At 34.0% G+C, this 25,948-nt stretch overlaps 1 protein-coding gene across 1 annotated transcript; it reads right to left on the bottom strand.

Annotated features, from left to right (window-relative positions):
- Positions 1 to 10,305: 10,305 nt before the first annotated feature.
- LOC123547400 (homeobox protein Nkx-6.2-like) lies at positions 10,306 to 24,803 on the bottom strand. Its single transcript, XM_045334475.2, has 3 exons — positions 23,772 to 24,803; positions 19,754 to 19,926; positions 10,306 to 11,925 (listed from the first exon to the last, which is right to left on the bottom strand). Exons 1-3 carry the CDS (start codon positions 24,229 to 24,231, stop codon positions 11,740 to 11,742), a joined length of 819 nt encoding a protein of 272 aa, XP_045190410.1. The 5' UTR covers positions 24,232 to 24,803; the 3' UTR covers positions 10,306 to 11,739.
- Between the last annotated feature and the right edge of the window lie 1,145 nt (positions 24,804 to 25,948).

The following is a 25,948-nucleotide window of genomic DNA, read 5'->3' as shown; positions in this document are numbered from 1 at the left end:
ATATTGGTTTGTTGTCCTCTAAGTTGTCTATAGTGCGCATTTTGGGGGCCAGCTTTTATACCATTTCTCTTGCTAATTTCTCAACTTTTATTTAAAAACATATATAATTAATTATTAGTATTTGTAGCGACTTGATTCGAGAGATTGTACTGCGCTGCCGGCGTTTAAGTCAGAGGAACGGCGGACGTTAATAAGAACTTGATACTGTAGCAGATTTAAAGTTAACACTTTTTATTGAAAAATCTCTTTTTTTTGTACAAATACATGAACGTTGTACACACCATATTTTCCTAAGAAGTAATTATGATGGCGACATGTTGTTTAAAGGGAGGCAATCTATATTAGAAAAAGTCTCTACAATATGGGCGCTAGTCTACACTTACCACGACGGATTAGTTTTCACTCGGTAAATAGAGCAGAATTATATAATGAAAAAAAAACTGTAGAGGTATGACGGTCAACATGAAAAAGATTCCGGTTGATATGTCTTGACTATGCATACTAACCTTATAATTTCAGTCAATACTTACAATCATGTAGGACTTTAAACTATTTCCAAATGTCTTTTTGAAGATAAACACAGACGATTCACTTTAAAGCATTTTGTGAGAATAAAAATGCATCGAGTGTCAATATCTTCTCGTTGTAAAACATACCACTGAAGCAAGGTATAACTGGAATTTAGATAATTTTGTTGACGTTTGTCGACTATGTTGGATAAATGCAGCTTAACTTGCTGATAATGGACCTCATAATCCCGCCCTAACTTTTCCGGTATATTCAGTTTAGGTTTTAAGTGTCGTCTGACATATTTGTCGCGTGAACTGTCAAATGTTAGCAGCCGCACAATCGCTGTTTTTCGTTATACGTCGACGTTTTTTCATAATATGCGGGTGCAACATCACTTCGTTAAGGACCTTTTACATGAAAGAAATATATTGTAGCATAATTTTTTTTGTTTAAACGTACATGTATATCTATGTCACGAAAATCTTGCCACTAATCTGTATTCATTGTCTTTTTCTACCACCCTCATACTGAATATTCACCCGAATCATGGTATATAAAGGTATACAAATGAAAAATATAAAACAGGACATTGTTGCTACTGTTCAAAGATAAATTTTATGAGGATCGACGAAAAATGTCGGCAAATTTTGAGCATATGTCTGAAGGCCTCATCGCCATTCTTCTTTCAACTAGACAACATTTTTCTTTCCTGTCCTCTCACTGACAATCACTTATGTCAAATTAATGACCATGTCAGAGAAATCACGATGAAATATGTTCCACTGTCCCTGAATTGAGTTCCATCGCCTGACACATTGTGAGGACTTGATTTCGATGTGTTTTGATGAGAATGGGGCCTTAATATTTGTGTATCAATCTCACTAGAAATGGCAATCGAGCGCACCCCCAACATTGCCATGGGAAATCAATGAAGCTTTCGAGTATATTCCGTCTTTATTAACCCGTGCCCAGGGGAATGCCTTAATGAGGATGTCATTTAATTTGTATTGTGAACATATACTAAACCATTTACAGCTAATTTTCTGTCTAATCGTCATCGTCATTTTCTTCTTTATTTGGGTCTTGGTGATTAACGACCCTTCATGAGAAAAAATCCAGGCAATCATGAGCACTTCGGAGTAATATTCGGTTCAAACCAATGAACCAAATACTGTTAAGGAACTCAAATTTTTATTCATTCTTTCAATTCTTCATCATTAACTCGACATATTAGAGCAGTACAAGGGAGAAATCAGCTGTCAGATAAGAGAAAAAAAGTAACAATTGTAATTTGATTTATATGCCCGTTGTTTAAAAAAATGAACGTTTTTGTCATGGGGATGTCCGTCCAGGTATGGTTTTTAAATTTACCACAATGACTTACTACCACTGTAGGAAGACCACTGCCGGTTCCTGATCAGTAACGAAAAGGCCAAGGTCACAGGGACCAAAAAGTTTTCGTTTCCGAACTCTAGTTCAGAAAGTATGATAGCCTTGGCTTTCAAATTCTACACAAAGACCGAGTACTACAAGTGGAATGTTGGTTGGTTTGAGCCATTGCTTTAAGGGTCAGTGCCATGGGGACTGACCTTAATTCAGAAATTTTTTGTCTGTTTCCGGACTCTTAATCAGAGAGTATCATACTAATCCATGACTTTAAAACTTACATAAATGAAAAGTGTGCACCCCTTAGTTTGTTTTTTTCTTTTCTTTCTTTGTGTGTGGTGGTGTGTGTGTGTGGGGGGGAGGGGGGCATTTAAATTATTTTTTACCTATTCATAACTTCCCTTTAATCTACATAATGCTACTATTCATCGGTGATTATTTTCCTTAATTAACTACATTACTTCCCTTTAATTTTGCAGAAGTCCTTAATATTGAAATATACTTGTAATTCAATTAAAGTAGTTCTTTTGCAATTTTACCACCCTGGTCCATGCTATAAGTATCAGAAAGGTATGACGAGCAGCGTGCAAGAACAATGGATGAAGTATAATTTGTAATTATGTTTATATGTCTCCCCTAATTTTTAAGCTTTCAAACGATGCTAAAAACCCAGAGATAAGATTCAAATCTCGGAGACACGAGACTTTGTATAAATAAGGGAGTTTTTGACAAAGATGGTAGATAACATTCAAATAACGGTAACAAATGACGATATTTTGAAGATAATTAAATTTCTCTCTGCATAGAGCCATACCATTGATTCCCAACAAAATGGTCGTCGAGTTTTGTCTTATGCAAATATCTTACTTAACGCGTGGATTAATTAACTTTAGACTCGTTTGTTTTGGTATAGATATTGCACAAATGACTTCGTTACTTTGCAAAGTTGGAACGCGGCGTAAAACAGCCAATGAAAGGTTATTGAAAGTAATTAATATTGAAACTGATGGCTTGTCATGTTTTTATGCAATTTATGGCCAAAACGGCCAAAGTTTGTCCACGAATATCTCTTTTATTTATCAATAATTTTTCTAAATTCGCGAAAAATGACGTTGAAGTATGTTTTTGTACAGCCGAGAAAGCCAGATTTTGTTTTCGTTGTTCAAATGATGGAATTTACAAAATTGAAAAAATATGTTTGCTTCTAACTGGTACGTTCTAAAAATATCTAGCAATAATCATATCAGCTTGTTTTCTTATTCAATCCAGAGTTATGCCCGGTGTTACTACACCGGTGTTACTACAGAAATGAAGTCCAAACAGGCAATTTTTTGGACAATAAAAAACACAAAAACAACAAACAAAAACTACAACATCCCAACTTACAGTTGCAAAAAAAAGCTTATCGGGTAACGTTACATGGAAAATTCGTTCACTGTAGATCTTAAGACGGTTTCAAATGCTTCAAACACTTGTCACAATGATTTGAACTTTCGTGAATAATAATCTATTTATCTGTTAAATGCCAGTTGTAGAGCAATAGATTTTGATTTATTTCGTATTGAAATACCTAGGCTATCTAAACTTAATACAACAGTTGATATAATGTTTACTCTATCTTCTAGTGAAAGTGTAAATTATGATTAAAACTGCCACCTGTTAAATGACCATTGATTTTAGATACTTTGGGTTATTAAATCTCATATACAGTAAAAAGGTCTCACATACGTTTGGACTTGTCTTTTTGCGAGCTGAAAGCTTTGTTTACATTAAATAAGAGCTTATGGTTTGTATTTATTTTTTTTGTAACAAGTGTACTCTCAGGCACGTGTCCAGGTGGGGGGCCAGGGGGCCTGGGCCCCCCCAGCTGGCTGGCTAGTTACGATTTTTATTACTATGGGCCCCTCAATTAACAAATTTATACACCAGCACAACTGGCTTGATTTGACAGCAATACACAGGCTAAAGAGCCATAAAACCGTGTCCGGTAGTGGAAATTAGCCCCAGGCATGTCACAGGTAAAAGTTTACAGATCTGTGCATGCTTCATTGATCGCTTGATCGGTACTTGATTGGGTAGTAGAGAAACTATTATGTTTTTTTACTCTTTGGAAGTTTTATAAAATGATCAGAACACTGTTGGTTTTGATACGTAAATCTTAAAATGAATCTGAAAATTGAAACATTATGATGGTTGTATTTTGTTTTTACATTAAGGCACATTCCCCAAATTTATTAAACTGATAGATCTAGATATTTTTCCTATCTTTTTATTTTACAACAATTATGAATTTGAATCTACTGTATCAATTTTACTCTTTTGGGTCTAATAACCTTACTTAAAAACTCCCTTAGTTTTAAAAGTAGTTTCTCAGTAAATCTTACAAAACGCATCTAAAACTCGTTAGTTATGAGGGGTTTTATACATAAAAATATCATTTAATATGTGCTGTGATGTTATAGTTTGTACAGTCAAAGAAGTATAAAATACACATCTATTTATTTTTATAGATCTCTGGTATAGTTAAGAGTTCATTGTCATTTGAAATCTATGATGTAAATAGTAATTGTCATAATACTTCGTTTGTTTTGTTGGAAATCTAAAAACATCTGGCCATTTTGCAAATAGGATACCCTTAATAATTAGACTAGCCACTAGACTGATAATTACGATATTTCTATGATTTTTTTTCTTTTTTATGTTCATAGAGACAAAAGCCAGTCTATTCTAGAGATTTTCTAAGAGGACTGATGTTAAAATTGTAATATTGGACATAGTATATAGACTGGCTCAGTTCACTATATGAAATCATAAAAATGTGAAGAAAAATATATATATCATAGTCTAGGAGCTAGTCTACTTAATAATCATCTTAAAACTTTAACATTTTTTTCAACTGGGTATCATACAGAAAAGTAAGTCCATACACCGTGACTGTACAATCATACATACATTGAAAAGGCTTGATGAAATGATTAAAAAGTAGACTTTTCCTTAAATATATGATACATTCATGCATCCTTAAAGGTCTTTCGGGTAGCAGGAAAATGCATCTATTCATGTGCCATATTAAAAATTTTCGCAATCGGGAGGGGATACCCCTCCCGAACCCACCCCAGGTTGGGCCCCCCAGCAAACAAATCCTGCACACGGGCCTGACTCTTGTTACTGCTTACTTACTGGATTTAAAACACTTACTTTTACAATTTAGTCTCAGAGTTTTGTAAGTTTATATATTACAGTAGCATACCATCTGCCTTAAAAATTCTTTGCAAAAGTCTTTACCAGCGTCTCTGAGAGCATGAATGAAATTAGGATGCATGCACTCTGCTGAACAAAATATTTTGGTCTGTGCCTGGTTTAATATATATAATTTTTGTTTGTTCTGGACAGGGATGCCGTTTTCATATATTTTCTGCATCTCAATATTTGTGAACGAGAACTGGTAATTCAATATGATAAATACATGAAGTTAACTCATATAATAATAATAATTCGTATATACATATTATATTGTTTAGTTTTTTGTGATCATTGTACTTTTAAATACATACATTCTTTTGTAAAAACGTATTACCCTCAGGTGTCAGGAAAGTATGTCCAAACAAGATGGTAAAACTTTCTTAGAATTTCACTACATTTAGTTTTATTAGGAGATACAGGACAAACATCGCACAAAAACTAACAAATTCTGATTATTAGGCATATTAAGGATATGTGAAATAGGGACATTCAGTTCATGTCAATTAGTTCGTAGATAAGTTAATTTCAAGGCCGCATTATGGTAGGTGAAAATTGCAGTATTTTTATTAAATACCATTTTCCTTGAACTTTCCCAATTCTTAACACCAAGTACTTAGTATATAATTAATGTATACGTTTTGACTCATATTAAAGGTACACTATCAGATTATGTAATTCATAGCAAATTTTTTTTCGAATGGATCTGGTTTATAAAAAAAAGTCTAGACGGCGGTTGTTTAGTCTGTGTGAGACCCCCAGTCATGGAATTATAAACTAATCTCACATGATTCGGATATTGATATATATTCGGAAACAACACGTGCTCGGATTTATCGTGTAGGGCCATGCAAATAGAAAAATACTTTACATCAAATAAATACCGCAAAATGGACGATAATTCTATTAGAAATATTTGCCTTCCGATAAATGAAATTAATTTAATATTTTTCGCTCATGAAAACAAGTGTAGCGTTCATGATCTTGAACATGTTATCAGCTCTTGTATGGTATCAATGAAGGAGGTACTAAGCTATATTAAAGGACCGAAAGATTACTTTCACGTATTTGAACAACCTTGTTGTCGTTTTCTGTGTGGAAGGCACATTAGGTTTGCTTGAATCAGTTAAAACTGATGTTTCTGACGTACATGCCAAATTAGCAAATTAGAAAACGGAAATAATAATATCAAACCCGTTGTTTTTTGTTGGATTTGTTCAGAATTTGTTTTGCTGCCTATTACATTATGTCGTCTGACGCTGTGACATGTTTTTCTGACACTCAACTGCGGTCAAACCTTGTGCCGCTCCAATTTGTAGAGAAAAATATATAGAAACACGACAAGAAGCACCAAGTTTGTTTAACATCGCAAGTAATTTAAATCATCCAAACGAAGTCTAAAATGTTTAGTGCTAGATGTTGTAGATGAAAGAAGATGCATCCAAGGTATTCAGAATTCACACTACATGGTATAATATTGAATATTTGAGGCTGACTCTTAGCAACATTAATAATGCCCCAAACAAGGGCGGATCCAGACGTGTCGAGAGGGGGTCGCATCTGGCACGAGTCCCTTCTAAAATCTGTCGGGAAGATACATTTTGCTTAAGAGTCCGGAAAACAAGTGTTTTTTTTTTTGTTTTTTTATTGTAGCGTAAACGTTAGACACCAATCATTCAACAGACGAACTTTTTGGATTTCGTCCCCATGCTTGTCAAATATATACGTCAGCTCGAACCATTTGGCGTGTATATGCGACATTTTTTTACGATGGGGGCATAAATCTCTCTTGCAGTGAAGAGAGGTGTGTGGGGATAGGGGATGGGTGTACTCTCTATGGAGAGTTCTTTATACTAAAGAGAGTAGAGGTAAATGCTGCGAGAAGTTCGTGCATTAATTTGTGGTCCACGAACAAACATTTAATGCTTAGAGATATGAGATAAATGCATCGACGGGTTTGTTTAACGAACAAGATTATATGGACAATACACGTTTTTTTATTTGTATTAACGTCTGCAGAAGCCCGCGGGATCGTTGCTGGCCGAGACTGAAGGTCGAGGTCACCAACATATCCTAAAGACTTCTACGGCAGACGATAATACATAAAAAAACGTGTATTGTCGCTATTATTGCATAAAAACATGACACGAAGTCTAAATGTATTGTTTTCATAGGTGATGACTGTACCGGTACAATCTTAATAACCATTCCGTTGTTCTTGGAAACGGTCAACATTTGTTAAATGTCCGTAACCAGGGCGCGCAATTCAACGACACTACTTAAAGTATATATTAGCTTGTATTAATGGCTTTTATACAATTATTTTTCTTTCTCGTTTTTGCAAACATCACATTAACCATATTTTTGCATATCATTTACAATTTTTGTAAGCAGGAACACATTTTCAAGAACAATAATTTTGCATGTACGAACCGTTCCTAACGTGTTGACCTGCTTCCAAGATGTATGAATTCTGTGAAATATAAAATAAAAACTTACCAACTGATATTTCAAAAAATCGTTGATATAATTCCTAAAAATAAGCAATCGCATAAGTTGGATTCAATACATTCGCGGTTATCGGCGAACTTTTAACGCCCAATTTGAAAGACAGTAAACAGGGGGAGTAAGCGGCGCAAGGATAAATATTCGACCCTGACATAGCATTTCAAAAATAAAAATCATGTTTCAACAACACGAGAATTGCCCTGTTAATATAAGATTACATGCCCGGATCCAATGAAAATAAGTAGTTTTTAGACATACTGATAGGGGATGAAAGCGTCTCCGGGTAAGATTTAGGGATCAAACTCTGACCTCTCGGATCTACTTGTCTTGATAAACAGACCGGTCAGACAGAATCCAGTCAAACTATTTTACTAATGTCAACATTTGATGAAATACAGCGACTCATATTCTCTCTGATGCAAAATCATCCATCAAGATGGTGTGCTTTAAGAAGAGAGTTCCTTGTGAGCGATCGCTAAAAAGCAACGTTCATGTTATTTTAGAAATCGCTTGTTTCAGGACCATCATATTTGCAGTGCGACCACTTCTAAATAGCAAGTAGCTGATTTATTTGACATAAATACTAATTTATTGTAACAGAACTAACACCGACTTAAGTCAATGTGAATGGCACGACAACGATTTGCTATTGATTTCTTTGATAATATATTAGACCGTCCCCTGCATCGCAATGATAAGCTTCCTGGATACGGGTTGAGTGTTCTCGCGAGATTTTAGTCATTTTCGATTAGGCTTGTGAAAGTTTGATCTGTTATGACGAGTAAGGAGTAAAAAGACAAATTACTGAGATTGGCTACTAAAGATATAGATCCAAAGTAATATAGCGTCTTGTACGTGTCAAATGAAGAAGACAAAATTGAGTCGATTATCTCGTAATCATCTCGTAATAACCAAAAAATGTTTCGAAATAGTGAGAAAAGATCTCATAATTACGAGAAAATTATTTCGTTATTACGTGAAAAGTTAAAACACCTGTGACCTTGACCTTCAATTCTAAAACTATTAGAAATCATCTACTGACTGAGGTAAATGTCCCATAAAGTCTAAACGGTCCTGAAGTTGTTAAGCTGAAATTGTTTTCAAAGTTCAGGCCGGTGAACCTTTCACCTGTGACCCAAACCAACAGGGGCCATCTACTTACTAAGGCCAATTTCTAGGTAATATTTGAAAGTTCTTGGTCAAATGATTCTCCAGTTTTTGGTGGGATATCATTTTCTAAGTTCAGGCCCTGTTACGTTGGCCTTTCACATATTAACCCAAAAATGAACAGGGTATTTTTCTAATAAAGGTCAATATGCCTAATAAGTTTGAACATTCCAGGGTAAATGGTTCTCAATTATTGATTCGAACCGTTTTCAATGTCAAGGCCACTGTGACATTGTCCCGAAAGCATAAGGATCATCTATATTTTCTTGTTATTACGACATCATTTTTCGATATTTCGAGATCTTTGTCATTGTCACGTGATGATCTTTTCGTAATCTTTTCTCGTAATTACTTGAGTATTTTCTGGAAATTTCGAGATAGTTTTCTCGTAATTGGGAAACAATTTTCTCGTAATTACAATGTTCTTTAGTCGTTTTTTTTTAAGATCTTTTCTCCTTATGTCGATCCTTTCTCTTAATTACGATATCTTTTCCTGTCATTACGAAATATTTTCTCGTAATTACAAGATAAATCAATCTCTATGAGAACTATTGCATTATTTCGACATCTCTGTCGTAATTATAAGATTTTTTTCATAATTACGAGACAATTATCTCGTCATTACCAGATAACAGATTCAATAGATACTTTTTATTTAACAAATAATCAAGGCCCTCAAGTGGTTTATCGTCTAATTTACCACGGTTCAGAGTTCAGATGCGTAGGAATTGAACCACGAAGGCGTTAGCCCGAATGGTTAAATACTGAAGCATCTGAACGATTAACCGTGGTAAATTAGACGATAAATCGCAAGAAGGCCTTGATTGTTTTCATTCTGACATGCACATTGACATATTTTAATAGATATTATGCTGGACTTCCATTACCCGAGGAGTAATGTATCGGACGTCATGCGGCAATTTGACGTCATAATTGACGTCATAATGCTCTCTTACCGGTCCGCGCGAGCTTGATTTCCGTCTTTGTTTAACTGGAAATCAAATGGAGTCATGTTAGAATTGACATTATTCGGCTTTCGTACATACAAACGTAAATGCTATCTCATATATGTATGTGTTTTTATCTTTCGTACTAGTGCACTGGCAAGTTTGCCAGAAGACTATAGAGGGGTTTATATAAAATGCAATGTTCAGTCTTCACAATTTATATGAGCCGTGCCATGAGAAAACCAACATAGTGGCTTTGCGACCAGCATGGATCCAGACCAGCCTGCGCATCCGCGCAGTCTGGTCAGGATCCATGCTGTTCGCTAACAGTTTCTCCAATTCCAATAGGCTTTAAAAGCGAACAGCATGGATCCTGACCAGACTGCGCGGATGCGCAGGCTGGTCTGGATCCATGCTGGTCGCACACCCACTATGTTGGTTTTCTCATGGCACGGCTCATATTACCATTTACCTAAAATAAAGAACCTGGTAATGCACCAATATAACATGAAGCTAGACGACTGATTAAAACAAATGACTGTTTTCAGTACTTCCATTTATTTCATTATGTTTCAAACAATGAAATTATTTTATACATATAATTATACATTTAAAAAAGGTAGAAGAACGATAAGATAAAATTTAACATGTGGACATAGTGTTTAAGTAATTGCACGATACTGCGACATTGTCGAAATGTCTTTTAAAGCCACTCGTCCACAGAAAGTTTGGAAAAGTGAAAAAAAAGTCTCTGTTGGAAATGATGCATTCCCCCGCGAAATACCCAGAAACCTCGTCACCAGGCCACAGGAATTTTGGTAAAAATGAAAAAAAAATCTCCATTGCCCTTATTATCCTCACATAGCCACCCACCCACCCCGAAATATCTAGAAACCTTGCGCAGCGCATATTTATTATAGCAAATAATGATATTCTACATGGGTTTTTTAGAAGTATTCACTTATTCATGTATAAGATGCACATTTAAAGATTGACTATATGTATAAAAGGATACCGGAAATGTTCATTTTATCTATGAGTGGGCGACTTTAAATGGCAAGCTAATTAATCCGTTCATTTCTAAAACTACTAAAGTGTTTCACAGTGAAGAAAAGATACACAGTCCGTTAATCATCCTTCTATCAAGCAGACAGATATCTAACACACAGTACACATGTCGCAAAATTAAACTAATTTGTTGTCACGTGATCTGAGTCAATGGTAGAGGTGAAAGATCAACTCTCGTGAATTCTCGCGACTCATTTGTGACAGGACTGTAACAGACTTCAGCTCATAGCGGATTTGAAGAGCTTTGTCGAAGTGACTTTTGACCAACACGGCTTGAAAAACCGAATGATATGTTGATGATTAATGACAGGATACGAAAATAAAAACACTAAGGTCCAGTTTAGCAGATTTCATTCAGTCCTTGTATTAACTGATTGCGGACCAAATGCTTCTTTGTCCTTCTTATCTAGATTCAACGCAATGAATGCATGTTTAACAAAGCTTACTCTCGCGTGAGGTTTTAGTTTAAAACAATTTATCAAATGATAAAACTTCATGCATGTTTTAACAATACGTAATAAATTCTGTAACACGATAAAAACAAAAGAATTGAAAAAGTCGAAATTAATTTTATCCGTTAAAACAATGCAATTGTTCAAAAATTGCCTAACAGTATAAAGAAATAGCTTAATTTAATTACGAAACTGAAAGTTTCACATGATGAAATGTATAAAAACTACAAGCATTTCAATATCAAAAAGTTAGATTACCACCACGTTTGTACATGGACATCGAGTTTCTTTGTGATACTTTTCGGTGTACGTGAATACCGTGCTTCTCCGTATGGCGTTAGATTTGTTGTTGCTACAATTTTCTATTTAAGCTTCTATCATTTCCAGTATAGCAAGAAAACTTGTCAACAAAATCTATTTCATTGTAACAATACAGTTTGTTCTTTTCTAGAAATGTTAATTCAGACCGATTTTAGTGAACTAAAATCGATACTTTCGTCGGTAAGTGGGCTACAGTCATCGCCCATGTCGTCTTCAATATCACTACATGCTGACATATCGGCATTCTCTTCGTGTTTCTTCTTCGCTGTTGCCATTTCGGCGGCATGCTTTTTACGCCACTTGGTCCTTCTGTTTTGAAACCATACCTAAAATGAATAAATTATACTGCTGAAAAAAGTGATTTTTAACATTTCAAAAAATATCGAGTTAAACAGAGCATTATGAAGCATAAACAGTAGTGGAAAAAATATATGAAAAGTGGACAATATAGTTTGAAGATATAAAAGTCATTTTAAAATCCTATTTCTAAAGAACTGAGGACACTTTGGGCACGATGGTAAATGGATCAAAATAAAAGTCAGAAATAAAGATAAGTATAGTGAATTATAATCTATTTAACTTAATTCTGCCATTAATACAATAATTTGATAATGACGATATAAGGAAAGAATGGTAATGTCACTGTGCACAAAATCGTCTCCGTTGAAATTTTCGAATAGCATTCAAATAACACTTCCGATTTTCATAACTTCTTTCATAAGTTTTAGTCTTTTCACTATGTTCTGTATAATTAGTGATGATCTCAAATATTACATATTCCCTTTTAAAGTGATCTTAATTTTATGTTATAAATAAAATAGAAAACAAAGGTAGATAAATATCCGTCTGCATGTTTTTCTCCAGAACATCAACACAAATGAATTTTGTACACAATAAAGGGAGGTAATAAAAATACTCAATTTGATTTATCTGTCTAAATCTGCTGATCAAATATTCATATCAATTCCAATATTCTGAGAATAAAATCGTGAGGGGTACGAGTGTCATTTTTTTCTCTCAAAAAGTCGCACTAACAGCATCACATGCATGATTATATCTTGTATACATGCATTATATGTATTTTACATTTGTCATATGCAGTCCTGCTAAATTTTATTGAACTTATTTTGCATTTACTCAAATAACCTTTTCTAATCATATTTTTCAATTGAAAATTACATTTAATATTGTTTATTCACAAACGGTCATTTCTCATAAGCCTGTAAGTGGATTTTAAACGATGTAAATTTTAAATTACACTAACTAACACTTGTGTTATATTGAATATACACACTGATACCTATAAATAATATACTAAAGGCAAACTTTTCAATATAAAGCTTGCTATTACTTCAGTAGAAAGTGGATTTAATATTTTTCAATTGAAAGTGGATTAAATGTATCGTATCATCAAATGTTAAACGAGACAGGTCCTTGAATAAGAAAAACAAAGACATTACCTGTATTTGAAACATATTTCAAAGGCTTATTATCGATAACTTTGATTTGAAACAATTCATTTTTGTCAATATTCAATGCCCTCAAACTCTTGACTACAAATAAATTAGTGAAAAGCGGCTCTTTACTTGCCGTCAGATCAAGTGTTTTAAGTATCTAGTGACAAGGGCTGAACATTCTTCATTCTCCACTTGTACAATATTTACAAATTGTTGCAACTGCATCGTACTAGATTAATGCGTATATATGGCTATGTTTGAATTGTTAGTTCTGTTTTCGCTGTCGAGTTCGATAATGCGTATATATAGCTATGTTTTCGGCTACTAGCTTTATTTTGCGACACTAACTATCTGTATAATTCTAAAATGATAAAGTATCAAGTGGAATTAATCAAACGTTACCGGTCTACCCGACATCTCTGTTTGTAATGCTGTGTAACCGTTTTGGGAAGTTGCATAATCAAATGTTTGCAACGAGGGTTGATAACCATGGAGACAGCGACGACACCAATGTAAATTTCAAAAAGAATAAGTTTTCTATGGTTTTATATGATTTAACACTAAAAGATTAGGGATAGTTTAAAACAACATGCGTAAGTAAAAATGCCCTAGAATGAAACATTACATGCTATTACATGACCCCTTATATGAATCGCAGGTCCATAGTTTGTGCTAATTTACCGGTCTACACTCAGTACATATTTATTGGGCAAAGTTAAAACTTCAACAGAAATAGCTTAAAATCTTTTTCTGATGTCATGTAATAAAAACACTTACAGAATAATTTGACAGTTAATAGTCAAAGCTATTGACCCTCGTTCTGAAATTACCGGAAAGCCAATAATAAGTTATTATTAATATTGAGACAAATATCAAAAATAGCTTTTTTCACTGTTCCCAAAGTTTTATTAGTAAAAGTATAAGTTCCTTTGCTTGAGTGGCGTGGTAAAGAAATGATCAACACAACAATCATTTTGTTTTTAATAAGCCGTATAATTATGCTCTACATTTTTATCTACATGTATATTCTTTGATTAATTTCATTTGAAAAGAAATTACATAATAAATCGTTTAAAGAGCCAATGTGCCTCAAACATCATAACTTAAGTAGGGGCGTTACTCAGTTGCATGTCGATATGTACTAGACAATTAGTATAAAAACGAGTTTGATCAAAGTTTAGGTAATAACGCATGTTAAAATCTGATGAACTTTACCCAAACTCTGCTTTTGTAACTGCCCTCTGTATCAAAATTTGAAGTATCGCAGAGGCAATTATTTAAGTGATGTTTTGGTAAAACATGTAACTAAACAAGGGACACACATTCATTTTCTCCTCGTTTTGTCTGTTTTAACATATAAACTTCTTGAGACATGTGAATTAGATTAAAATCAAAGTTAGCTCTAACTGGCGACAGCGGTTGATTAAAACAGACAAACATAACATTAGGAAGTTAATAACATGCTGAAGTAAACTTAGCTTTCCCCCTGACATGCAAAAAGGATGTGACTATACTGACGCCTGTATTTACGTGTACCTTGAAATAACTTGGACGGAAAAATATGCAAGGAATTAAAAGAAATATTTGTGTAAAAATATTTGTTTAGTATTTAGTGATGTAAGTTCAGTTTCCGCAGAAGAAAGAGAATAAGTTGAATATTAAAGTTTGAAAGTTTTAAGAATTATATACTTAAAAGTACATAAAAGGCGTGCCGCTTTCAAATTTCGCGAAAACAGTGATCTTGTTACGAAGCCTAGGTAACGGACCAGCCAATGCACGGAATGACTAGGTACACTGTCCGTCGTTGACTGGTCTATACATTTACCGTATATCCGTTGACTGGTCTATACATTTACCGTATACTACTGCAGCGGAAGGGACCAGTTGAAGGGGAAAAGTCTCGGCACGGTAAATACAGTTCCATACATTCGACTGCAGAACAATGACAGTTGTAGACTTTGAAATTTTACAAAGGTCGTAAGATACTTAGTATACTATTCACATGAGAAACATTTATCAATGACGTCACACCTTCCAGATTACACAATCGGCAGATCGTCAAGCATTTGTACTTGTGGTTCATTTTTGTATTAGTCGGAATATGGTCATACTATTTTAAGGGTTTACCTGCTTCTTGGATAGACAACTAGTAATGGTGTCATGTGAGACAGGGTGACCAAATGTGTGTCCCCAACCCCTTTGTTTGGGTGACACACCCTTCCCATGTTTAGTACTGACAAATTTGTACTTCTGTTTCAAGTTTCTCCTGCAACCATTTAGACATTTTAATTGAAAATTCGGTGCATCGAACTCCCAGTATGTAAGTTCGAATATCCTCAACAAATACTACCTGCGTTAGAGGTGTTTTACTATTCTAATAAAGTTACAGCACCCATACTCCGATTTCAATACACATGTCAAGAGATCGAACTCTCAGTCATTTAAGTGTATATTAAATGTAAAAATCGAATTGTACTGCATGATGGTGATTAAAATTTTCATCACAAACGTATTAAATGAAACCTAATGCCAGTTGTTGAAGGAATGCATTATTGACAATTATATATGATGTAAATCCGTTTATTTGTGTTTCAGCGTTGGTAATATATAGTAAAAGAAAATTTCTAGGAAGTATTGTACACAACCACCATAAACCTAAAACAAACGCCCCGATCGAAAATCTTATTGTGAGGTTATGAAAGGTGTAAAGGACAGGCTAGTTATAACATCCATTACCAAGATACAAGGACATCTAAAGATTAGAATTATCAAAAGGCAGTATATGAAAGGAACATTGCAAACATAACAGCACTCCCTCATCCGCCCCCAACACCCTCCCAACGCAAGAAAGTACGAACAAGTAGCAGGTTGAACATATGGAACCTGGAAATGAAGGCAAAGGAGATGTTAACTAGTTTATGTCATGCACCCCCACACTTGTCCTAAATTCTTCCAAATCAGTATCAACACAAATCTCAAGTCTTATTGGAAAGACTTTTGAGGAATGGTTAACAGATAAGTTAACCGGTGGTTAACGTATAAGTTAACCGGTAAGTTTGGAGAAACGTCTCACGGTTAGCACGAGTTTAAAGGCTGCGCAGAACTTCATCATCGATGCTGTGTCTTAATTATTGTTTAAGCTTTTTGCATGCATCAAGTTCAGCCTTAACCTTGCGCTAGCTTATCCGGCGAATGTGCAAGTTTAAGTAATTTATCTCTTTCACATGGTGATTAGAAACATTAGTAATTTTTAGGCCCACATAAGGTGAAAAGAAATTTCATTGAATAAACAAGAGACCAGTCTATTTCTAATGGAATGCGTATTTATAAATGACTTTGGTATTAAAAGCAACGATAACATAATTGTATTTGTGGTCATTTATGTGCAAAGAAAGTGAGTCTAAACTGACGGTAAATTTGGAAAGTGATAAAAACGCATTCCACAATCATTTCATCATCGTGTTTAATAATGAATGTATCTGGCTGCAGTAACTATTCTATATTCAGGTAACGTCGCCAAGTTTTATCAGTCAGGTCTGCGATGATTTTGAAATAAAACTTTACCTAATATGACAGAAGGTCTTCTGCAACAGTTGTTTGAAAGTGACGCCGATCGTCCGGTGTTTGTTAAAAAGTGAAAACTTGAATACAGACCTTCGAAATATTCAAAATACCACGGGAGCATGCATGCTATTTATTATTTATTTTTCTCCTAAAACAAAAAACGAGCCAGATTCAATATCTTAATCAGTGTCTGAACTGGAACTGCAGACGGAGTCAAGAGAAATGCCAGTGAAACCCGAAAGCAATATTTCTGAACTGCTACAAAACAATTTCAATTCCATCACATTGTGTTGTCCGGCCTGCTAGAATGGATAACAAATTCATCCCTTCAGTTTCACGCGCTCACGCGCTGTGAAGATACAGTCGCCGGTCAAATTGCCGCACAAGCTGCTTGTAGTAGACAAAATCTTGTCAATAATTCTGAAACTCTAGACGCAATCCTAATACCGTGTCATTTATCACACACATTGATTGCACAAACAATCTTCGTGCAAACCCGATTAATTTTAGGTACACTTTGGTGATCAAGATCAGTTCTTGATATGTTTGTCAATCGTCTGGTCGATCATGATTTGTTATTTATACGAATTGACCATCAAGCAGATCGTTATGGAGTAGTTTCAGTGCAACACACATATTTATCTAAACAATTGACTTTCTCTAGATAGCTGTTGACAATATCAAAACAACATTGCGTTTCGTGTAGTATGTTGTCAACCCCTAGTCGAATGGACAAAGCGAACGATTCAATCTTTCATTGACAGAAAAAGTATCGAATACTAGAGCTTAATCTAAAACCTTGTGTAGGTCTATGCCATTACCGTATATTTGCTTTTCAATTAAAGACATTGATGTGTGGATGAAGTAAACCTCTATTTTTGTTGATCGCAAGAAGAGAGAAATTGAAATCTCATTTTCAACATTCTTTCCGCCAGACAGTTCTTTTACCCCTGCATCCGCCCAACTTCCCTTAACTAACAGTTTTGTATGAATTTTACCTCCAGAATTTAAGAACATTATCACTTGACTCAGTATTGATATTTCAATTAGATGTTTTTCATGCTAATTTTTAAACTTAAAAGAAGATGGACGGAAGAAATACTAATACATTAACGCCAGTATATAAAGATAATTTAAGTGTAAATTTGCAGACACGGGTGCACATTCTAAGACAGAAATAAGTAACGAAATGTAACTGTTACTATTGCAAGACTGGTTACTTTGCCCATTTCTTTTCTATACAAGATTCCCTAATACTGCAATCTGGTATACCATCTTGAAGGAAAATATGAAGGTTATCTGGGACAAAACATCTGAAGAATTTGTAATTGATTTCTAGTTGTAAGTATACTGTCATTTTCCATTTTATGCTTACTTATTTATCTTATCAACCGATATTACATTTATTTAAAATGACTTTGTTTGTAAATGTGCCTGCCAATGAACTTAAAATACATTAATTTCTTGTTACTTTCTATATTTGATACTCTTTGGAGTATCTGATGAACATAAAAGAAAGAACTATTGTTAAATCCATTGTTTTATTACCTTCCTTTAAGGAATTCACCTGCAACATTGAAAGCAAAGCTATTTGTGCTACATCATTTTCAGGCATAAAATTAGAAACATTATGGAACTCTGAATGGTCCTAAATTGCCTACGAAAACACGATATTTAATTTAGTTATTTAACTGATACCCATTACATATTCAAAAGCCTATTTATCAGTCATAAGCTTTACTTATTTTTGATATACTTACATTGATATACACAATAAGGAAAATGATATTTATTAAACAAATGATGCTACAGTGGCCTTGTTATTTGTCTGAGTGTGGTCGTATTGGCCCCAAGACCAAATGCCAAGGGCCAATACGACTTTCCGAGGACAAATAAGAAAACAAAAATGAAAACACCTGATTAATGATAATTTTATTATTCAGTATTGGCTCTCTCAATTTAACCAGTCAAAATGCTTGAATCCTGTATTGGCTCTGTAATAGTATTGTTCCTAATTTTCATATTGGGTCTGATATTCTCATACTGGTCAGATGAGTTGGGTATTGGCTCAATCTGTTTTATATCCCTGCATGCGCGATCTATCTTATATCATGTCCAATATTGCATACTAGTTGAATAACAGTTTATCATAGTTCGATTTGGTAGGATCGAGTAGACTTCCTACTGGTGCCACATCAGAAGGCGCATGTCGTGACCACACTGGGCCTCGAACACTGTCAAGATTTTAATTTGAAATAATGATGATTCTCCTTCTTAAAGAGGAATTTTGAATAAATTTAGAAATTTGCTCATTACAAGCCCGTATACTGGTCTTTTGTGAATGGCTACGCATGCTACTTCTAATATGATTTATGTTTGGCATTTGCTTTATACACGGAAGAGGATGTAATATTTTTTTATATAAAAATGAAAGCCCTATTCATGAGACTCTGGTAACTTTGTTTTATACAACACCCGGAGACGAACATGATCTGGTAGACATAAGAAGTTGAAGGAATGAAACTATGGCACATGCTTTTGTCTTACATTTCACGAAAATCTCGTGTATAATAGGCAGTCTTGTTGAAAAATTGATTCATCTTATATATTTCTGTACATTAATTATAGATACGTGTACATGTCGAATGTTTACTGGTTTATAGTAGTCTGCTTAAGCCTGTTCACACAATTTTGATAATAAAATTTAGAAGACAATGCGAAAAACGCATGGCATTTCCGATTAAATGAATATACCAATGTCCCGAAAAATTAGAAATTGTCTTTGGCGAAGAGGATCCGAAAAGGTGATAAAATGTTCACTAAATCTATCGATTGGAAGCAGAAAAACTTAGAAAACTCTTTAACTCACCATCTGTAAGTCCTATAATTTGAGAATCTTAACGTTTGAAACTACTTGCTTTCTTTTCCCTCTTTCGCGAATTATGTTATTCAGTTGCTTAGTCCTACATAGACTACAAGGCAGCTGAGATCAAGAAATTCTTTCTTTCTTCATAAGGACATTCAAAGCAAAATTCCTTTTCTCTGTAGTTAGAGTCGGGGAGGGTTTTATGACAGACAGAAGTCTGAAGGCTGATGTCAGTCTAAGTACTACGATATCTAGTTAATGTCCTACCTTTACTTGACTTTCAGACATGCCCAGTGCGTATGCAAGTCTCGCTCTTTCCGGTCCCGCCAAATATTTCGTCTGCTCGAACGTTTTCTCAAGGGCAAAAATCTGCTGACCGGAAAACGTCGGTCTCGTGTGTTTTTTCTTTCCATCTCTGTCAATAATGACATTCGTCTGTGCTGAAATGAAAAACAAACAAAAATGATATTGCGGAGACAAGGGAAAAATAAATTTTGAAGCAGTAGGACAGATAAAGTGACAGCTACTGGACTGTCCGAAAGCACAAGTAAAACCCGATGTTTAACAGATTTTTTTTTATATTCTTATACATAATCAAACGGCATAAAATGTGTCTATGTAATATATGCAAATTCAAAATTCAGGAAAATGGTCTGGTTCGTTCTTATGCTAGATCAGGTTATATTCTTTTCGTTTAAGTTCAAGGGAACATGCATCAATTGATTACATATGGAATGGTATATTTTTGTAGATTATTAAAACAACAAAATTGGAAGTAGGATTACAAAATGGAAGAAATATGCGTGAGATTTTTTAAATGAGTTGAATTTCTTCTGTAGGGTGATCTACCTCAGCAGGTGAAGCATAGCTGAAGTTGATCTTTCGAGGAAACAGTTAAAGTATACGTTTTCCTACTCTACCTTCTTTTTAATGTTCAAACAAAGAAAAATTAGACATTATTTTTGCGATCTACGATTTTATCGGGATTTACGATTTAGGATTCACTATGTTTTAATTTTTAACTTCATTATTATGGTTCAGATAAAGAATGAGACATGAACTAAAACTGCAAAAGTTGCCATAACTCCCACAATGCTGAAGCTTACTCTAATGAAATAAATGATAGTTAAAAATACAACACGAATTGTCTCAAGGGCAGTCAAGGCTAATTAACTTACAACAAATTGATATCGCTTTAAGGGTGATTTGCGGGCAAAAAGAAGGAAAAAGGGATATTGTAAAATGTGTACTAATTCAATACCAAACAAAGATGGGGGCTTAAAGGACATAACTGGAAATGTTTTAATGTTGACACCGTTTCTGCTATGGAGCACGTGTTAGCAAACATAACATAGATCGAGCCCTGTTTCTGTATACTTAATGTATTAAAACTGAAATAGTCGCCGTAACTCTGGTAGACCTTTCTAACCTTTATACATTTATCAAATTATGAATTACCGGTAATGTTCATAAACTAATCTATGTATAAACCCAGGGATGATAAATTCTCTGGGCTATTGATTCAGATTGTATCAAATTAGATTTTTATTTACTGTACATTAACCTAAGTGACTCGGCCTCGGCCATTATTGTACAAAAATAAATATGATAATCGACAAGGCATTAATTAATATTTGATTTATGCTTTAATAAGGAAATTTGGTTCTACCGTAGATCAAATAAATGACTGCAAGTCAAAAATCGACTGCAACCTTCCACGATCGCTGATAATGACATTGTGGTACGGGTCTGAGGATGATTACGGTATGTTTAGGTAATGATGGTGACGACACTGAGGGCGATGAAGAAGTTGACGATGAATAGATTAATGGTGATCATGTTGATAAAGATAAAAATAATGAAGAAGAAGATGCTGATGAATTGATGTTGCTGTGGTTTATGGTGGTTACTATTGTGATGATGATGATGATGATGATGACCGGAAAGATAATGAAGTGGATGACAGTGATGATCAAGAAGTTAACTACACAGCTGCTGCTGTGGCTGCTGCTACTGCTGCTGCTGATGATGATGTGTACATGTATTGTATAAGTTACGAAGGGGTAAATGATAATGAACCAATCAAGGCGTGGTTGAGATTAATGGTGATTATGGTGGTAATGTCAATAAAGATTTAAAAAATGATGATGATGGTGGTTATAATAATGATGACGTTGATAATGAGGATATTGGTTATTATCATGACGTAGAAAAAATAAGAAATCATTAGATATGTGATGACGACATAATGTGAGTGCTAACTGCAACAATAACATGTACTTGTAACGTGGGCAGTCAACATGTACTTGTAATGTGGACAGATGATATGTGCCTGTAATGTGGGCAGATTTCATAATTTTACACATGCATATTTGAGTAACCTTTGTTGTAGACGTCTTAGATCAGAAATAGCATGATGACGAGCATTTGCTAAATCTATTCAGGGGTTTATGTCGTATCATTCTGCATTATTAACATTAAACCAGTCCTTCTTTGTCATTTGTTTCTATTTTAATCAGTGTTTCACATAAAATAAAATATAACTGTAATATATTTAAAAAGCAACTGTAATTTCTTTTAAAACTAAAATGATTACTTTTAACAGAAGACAGAACGTATCCGACATATAAAATGCTTCAAAGAACTGGACATTTCAAGAAAATTTAATGCATGATTTTTTTTTATGTTTTTAAATGTTGATTAGTGTTTCTTATACTTTAATTATGTACTTCTTTTATAATGTACACTTAGGCTTTGTTGAAAAACAAGTTTTAATGAGGGAAATTTATTGACAGCATTGTATGTTAGGCAATATGTATTTTTAAAAAATAAAATAAATTGAAAAACACCACTGCTTGATCTACATTTTCCGGAACATGTTTGTTCCTTGATTTCTCTTTAAACACAAAATAATACCATTCAAATTATACACCAGTTTTAAGAAAAATCTAAGTGTGGTAACAGACATCTTTAAAACATTAATATCTTATTAAGTTTTTAATAAAACACCAGCTGGATATTAAAATTTTGCCGTTGTCAACATCCACCATCTGGACACCAGAAACTTCTAAAATTTCAAGCCTTGGCTTGACTTGTTTGTGGATTGTTTTAAAATTTTCAGGATATTTTAGTTTACATCACCATTTCCCTGTAAAAGGTTTTAAAAATTTTCAAACAAAAATGACATTTTTTTTCATGAGCGAGAGTTTTATAGAGTGAAAAATACATTTCTGGTTACAAAATTGAAATTATTAAACACATATCTTGGTATCTTTAAATTTCGAAAAAAATCACTTATTACCACCTCTGAAGATCGTTACAATGATGTATAAGATATATTGGAAAATAAAGTAAAAAATTTCGTTAAATCATGCTATAAAGTAAATATGCAATTTAAGGAATTTGCGAAACAAAAACAAGAATAGCAGACATAGCACTGCTCTTTTCATAAAGTTTGTTGTGGTGAAAGGGTCAGTACCCTTCTCGAAACCACCGTCTATGTTTGTATAAATATTCGCTTTCCAGTAACGGATAACGAATAAGAAAGAACATTTTCGTGTTCTTGAAAAATTAAATACAAGTTTAACAGTGTTAGATAAATAAATAAACTTGACATTTTGTAATATGGTATATTCAACTCTCTTCCAGGTGAAAAAAACACCTTGTGATCATTTTTTACAGTTTATAAATGCATTTCACCTTAAAGATCAGAGAGACCGAATAAGTATTACTACATAAATGCAAGGTGTTTTCTTACTGTAGTTCCTTTGAAACACCATATGGTCATCATTAATTTACATTACATAGGACTGTGTTATTGCTTGTAAAAATTTCTATAATGAAGCAAACAATAGTCCTCTAGAATAAAATTCCTGCGTTGTAAGAAGTCTAAATTATTATTATTATTATCATCATCATTATTATTATTTCTGTTTTGTTAATATTATTATTACTATTATCATCATTATCATTATTATTAAAACAATTCAGATTTTATTTACAGTTATTGTCATTTTAATAGCACTTTTGACACTAAAGAAACTCAACTCAAAAAATATATATTTACTTTTTGGCTTAACACCAATCAAAGAAACTCAACCAAATGGTCCTTTTTACGCGAAGAGGAACAAATGTTACTTCTAAAGTTCGCCTAATCCGATATTTTACCTTCATTGTATGTAGATACAAATATGTTAATTAACACGTAAAAATATCATTATAAATTTATTTTGTTATTCTATTTTCGTATAGGTGCTGCATGAAAGAAAAACACATTGAAACAAACCTGTGGGTCTCCAAGAGTGGTTGTTAAGAATGCCAGGCCAGTATATAGGGGGTCTTCCTGGCAGCTCTGCAAGCTTGGATAACCTTGCTTGGGGATGTAAATACATCCCTGCGTTGATAGAAGAAAGTCCTAATGAATTCACCGGTCTACCAAGAATGTCAGTTATTCTATGGGGTGTGGCCTGCGTCCAAGACAGTCCTAATTGTTTCAGAGTGGATTGCGTGTAATTGTAAGGATTTGATAAATTGTCTGAATTTGAACTGGTAATGGGTGCTTTCATTTCCGTTAAATTCTGTAGAGCCGCTAACTGCGGGCTGCTGAGAACGAACGCCGATTGACGCTGTTGTGAGTCCGGGCTCAGACCGGAAGTCATCCCCATGTTGAAAAAAGACGCCATCGATGGCGATGGTGTCTGGTACCCTGTCGATGTTCCATCTGAATTTCCACAGTAGTCCAGCATGTTTGTGCCTAATTCTCCTTGGCCTTTAAGTACCGTAAAACTGGAACCAGCAATCACGGCCTGGTCCAGACCAACCTCTTAATACCAGATAAACGTTCAAAAGTATTAATTGTCTATCTTAAATTTACATATCTTACATATATTTAAAGACATGTGTATCTTCTTTTCATAGATAAACCAATCAATAGTAGAATGTTTAAATTCTAGCCACTGTCAATTCTGTAATAATATCTTCAATTACATCCATATTATACGCATCATCAACATAACGTCTAATCGAATCACGCGCACACTTTTATGTCATGCACACCTGCGTGAAAATAGCCTGTTGATTGAACAACGGGTTTTCCTCTATAGATCCAAGTTCAAAAACCTCATTTTCCTGCTTTATGTTGCCGTTTTCTTACTCTAGGATACAAAACACAAATGTTATTTTAGTATTTCACTGCTACAAGGATCCAGCGAAAAACAAAGTTTTATATACTGAAGTCTCAATATCGCACTACTATCAACACTTTAATGGCAATGAAAAGTGAAAAGGCTTTAAACATTTTTGATACATTAAATAAATAGAGCTCTGTGGGTGGGTTTGTAGCGCTGATAAAGACGTACATATCACAATATTTAGTCAACAATTTTCTCATTGGTGAGAGGTGCAGTCCACGGAAGAAGGCGGAGTTATCGGAAACCTATACAGCCAATGAGCAGAAAGCAAGTATGAGTATTCCAGCTTCTGTTGGAAGATACAGCGATCCTATATTAAGAATAAGTATATAAATCTATTTTATATACTAATGCTGATCATATATTTATTAAATGTAATTATTTTCTTTGTTTGGGATTCTGTTCGGGGTAACAACTACGTTTAATCTACCCGTACACAATCTTTACTACATCATTTTGAGTGCATTTGAATAAAAGTTATAATTCTAAGTAAAGTCGAAGAGAAAAATAATATTAAAAAGTCCTTAGAATGATAGCAATGTTCTATTAGGTCAGTCTAGTCAATATTGCATTAAATTCAACTTCGATTTATTACACACACATAAATTTAGCCAGCGATATTTAACTTGTAAGAAGTAGATATTGGTCAAAATACTTATACAGTTTCAATGTTTTAAACATGATTTTTTTTTTAAATTCTAACGTTTAATAAAGTACATTATAAAGAAGTGTTATAGACAATGAATGAGAAGACTATGTATGTAAAAGAGAAGAAAACCTTTCAGCTCTAAAAACCTTCTAACATGGCTTTTTGGTGAACATACATAAATGGACGATTTGACTTGCACTATAAATGAATAGATCATTAGTAGAAAAACATCAACTTACATTTGTACGGACGTGCAAATGAATTTATGAGTAAAAATTTACATAACTCTGTTTATATGGATGTTGGTGATGATGATGATCATCATCATGTAAAAACAGATATAAAAACAAATGCAAAATGTGAAGATGATGACTATAACATGACGACGACGAAGATAATGAAGATAATGATGATGAGGAGGATGACAACGACGACGATGATGACGACGACGCCGTGAAAATGACTTTGACATTTCTAGTCGGAACTTTCCAGCATCTATGTAAAACTTATTCTAACAGTATTGCTAAGCCACAACGCTCAAATCCGTTTTCGAAGTTACGACACAAAAAAGACGTTTAATATGGAGTAACTAATATACTAGAATAAAATTAATATACTCGATTA

The sequence above is a fragment of the Mercenaria mercenaria genome, chromosome 9, assembly GCF_021730395.1.
Source record: "Mercenaria mercenaria strain notata chromosome 9, MADL_Memer_1, whole genome shotgun sequence".
Taxonomy (NCBI): domain Eukaryota; kingdom Metazoa; phylum Mollusca; class Bivalvia; order Venerida; family Veneridae; genus Mercenaria; species Mercenaria mercenaria.
This window is presented reverse-complemented; position numbering and strand designations above follow the sequence as displayed.

Bases quoted from the DNA above. Each gene is read 5' to 3' on its own strand.
- LOC123547400 (XM_045334475.2), bottom strand. From the start codon at position 24,231: ATGCTGGACTACTGTGGAAATTCAGATGGAACATCGACAGGGTACCAG. The intron at 19,927-23,771 runs GTTTGTTTCAAT...TTTTCATTTCAG, and splicing joins CCACTCTTGGAGACCCACAG to CACAGACGAATGTCATTATT. The intron at 11,926-19,753 runs GTAGGACATTAA...TATTCATTTTAG, and splicing joins TGTCTGAAAGTCAAGTAAAG to GTATGGTTTCAAAACAGAAG.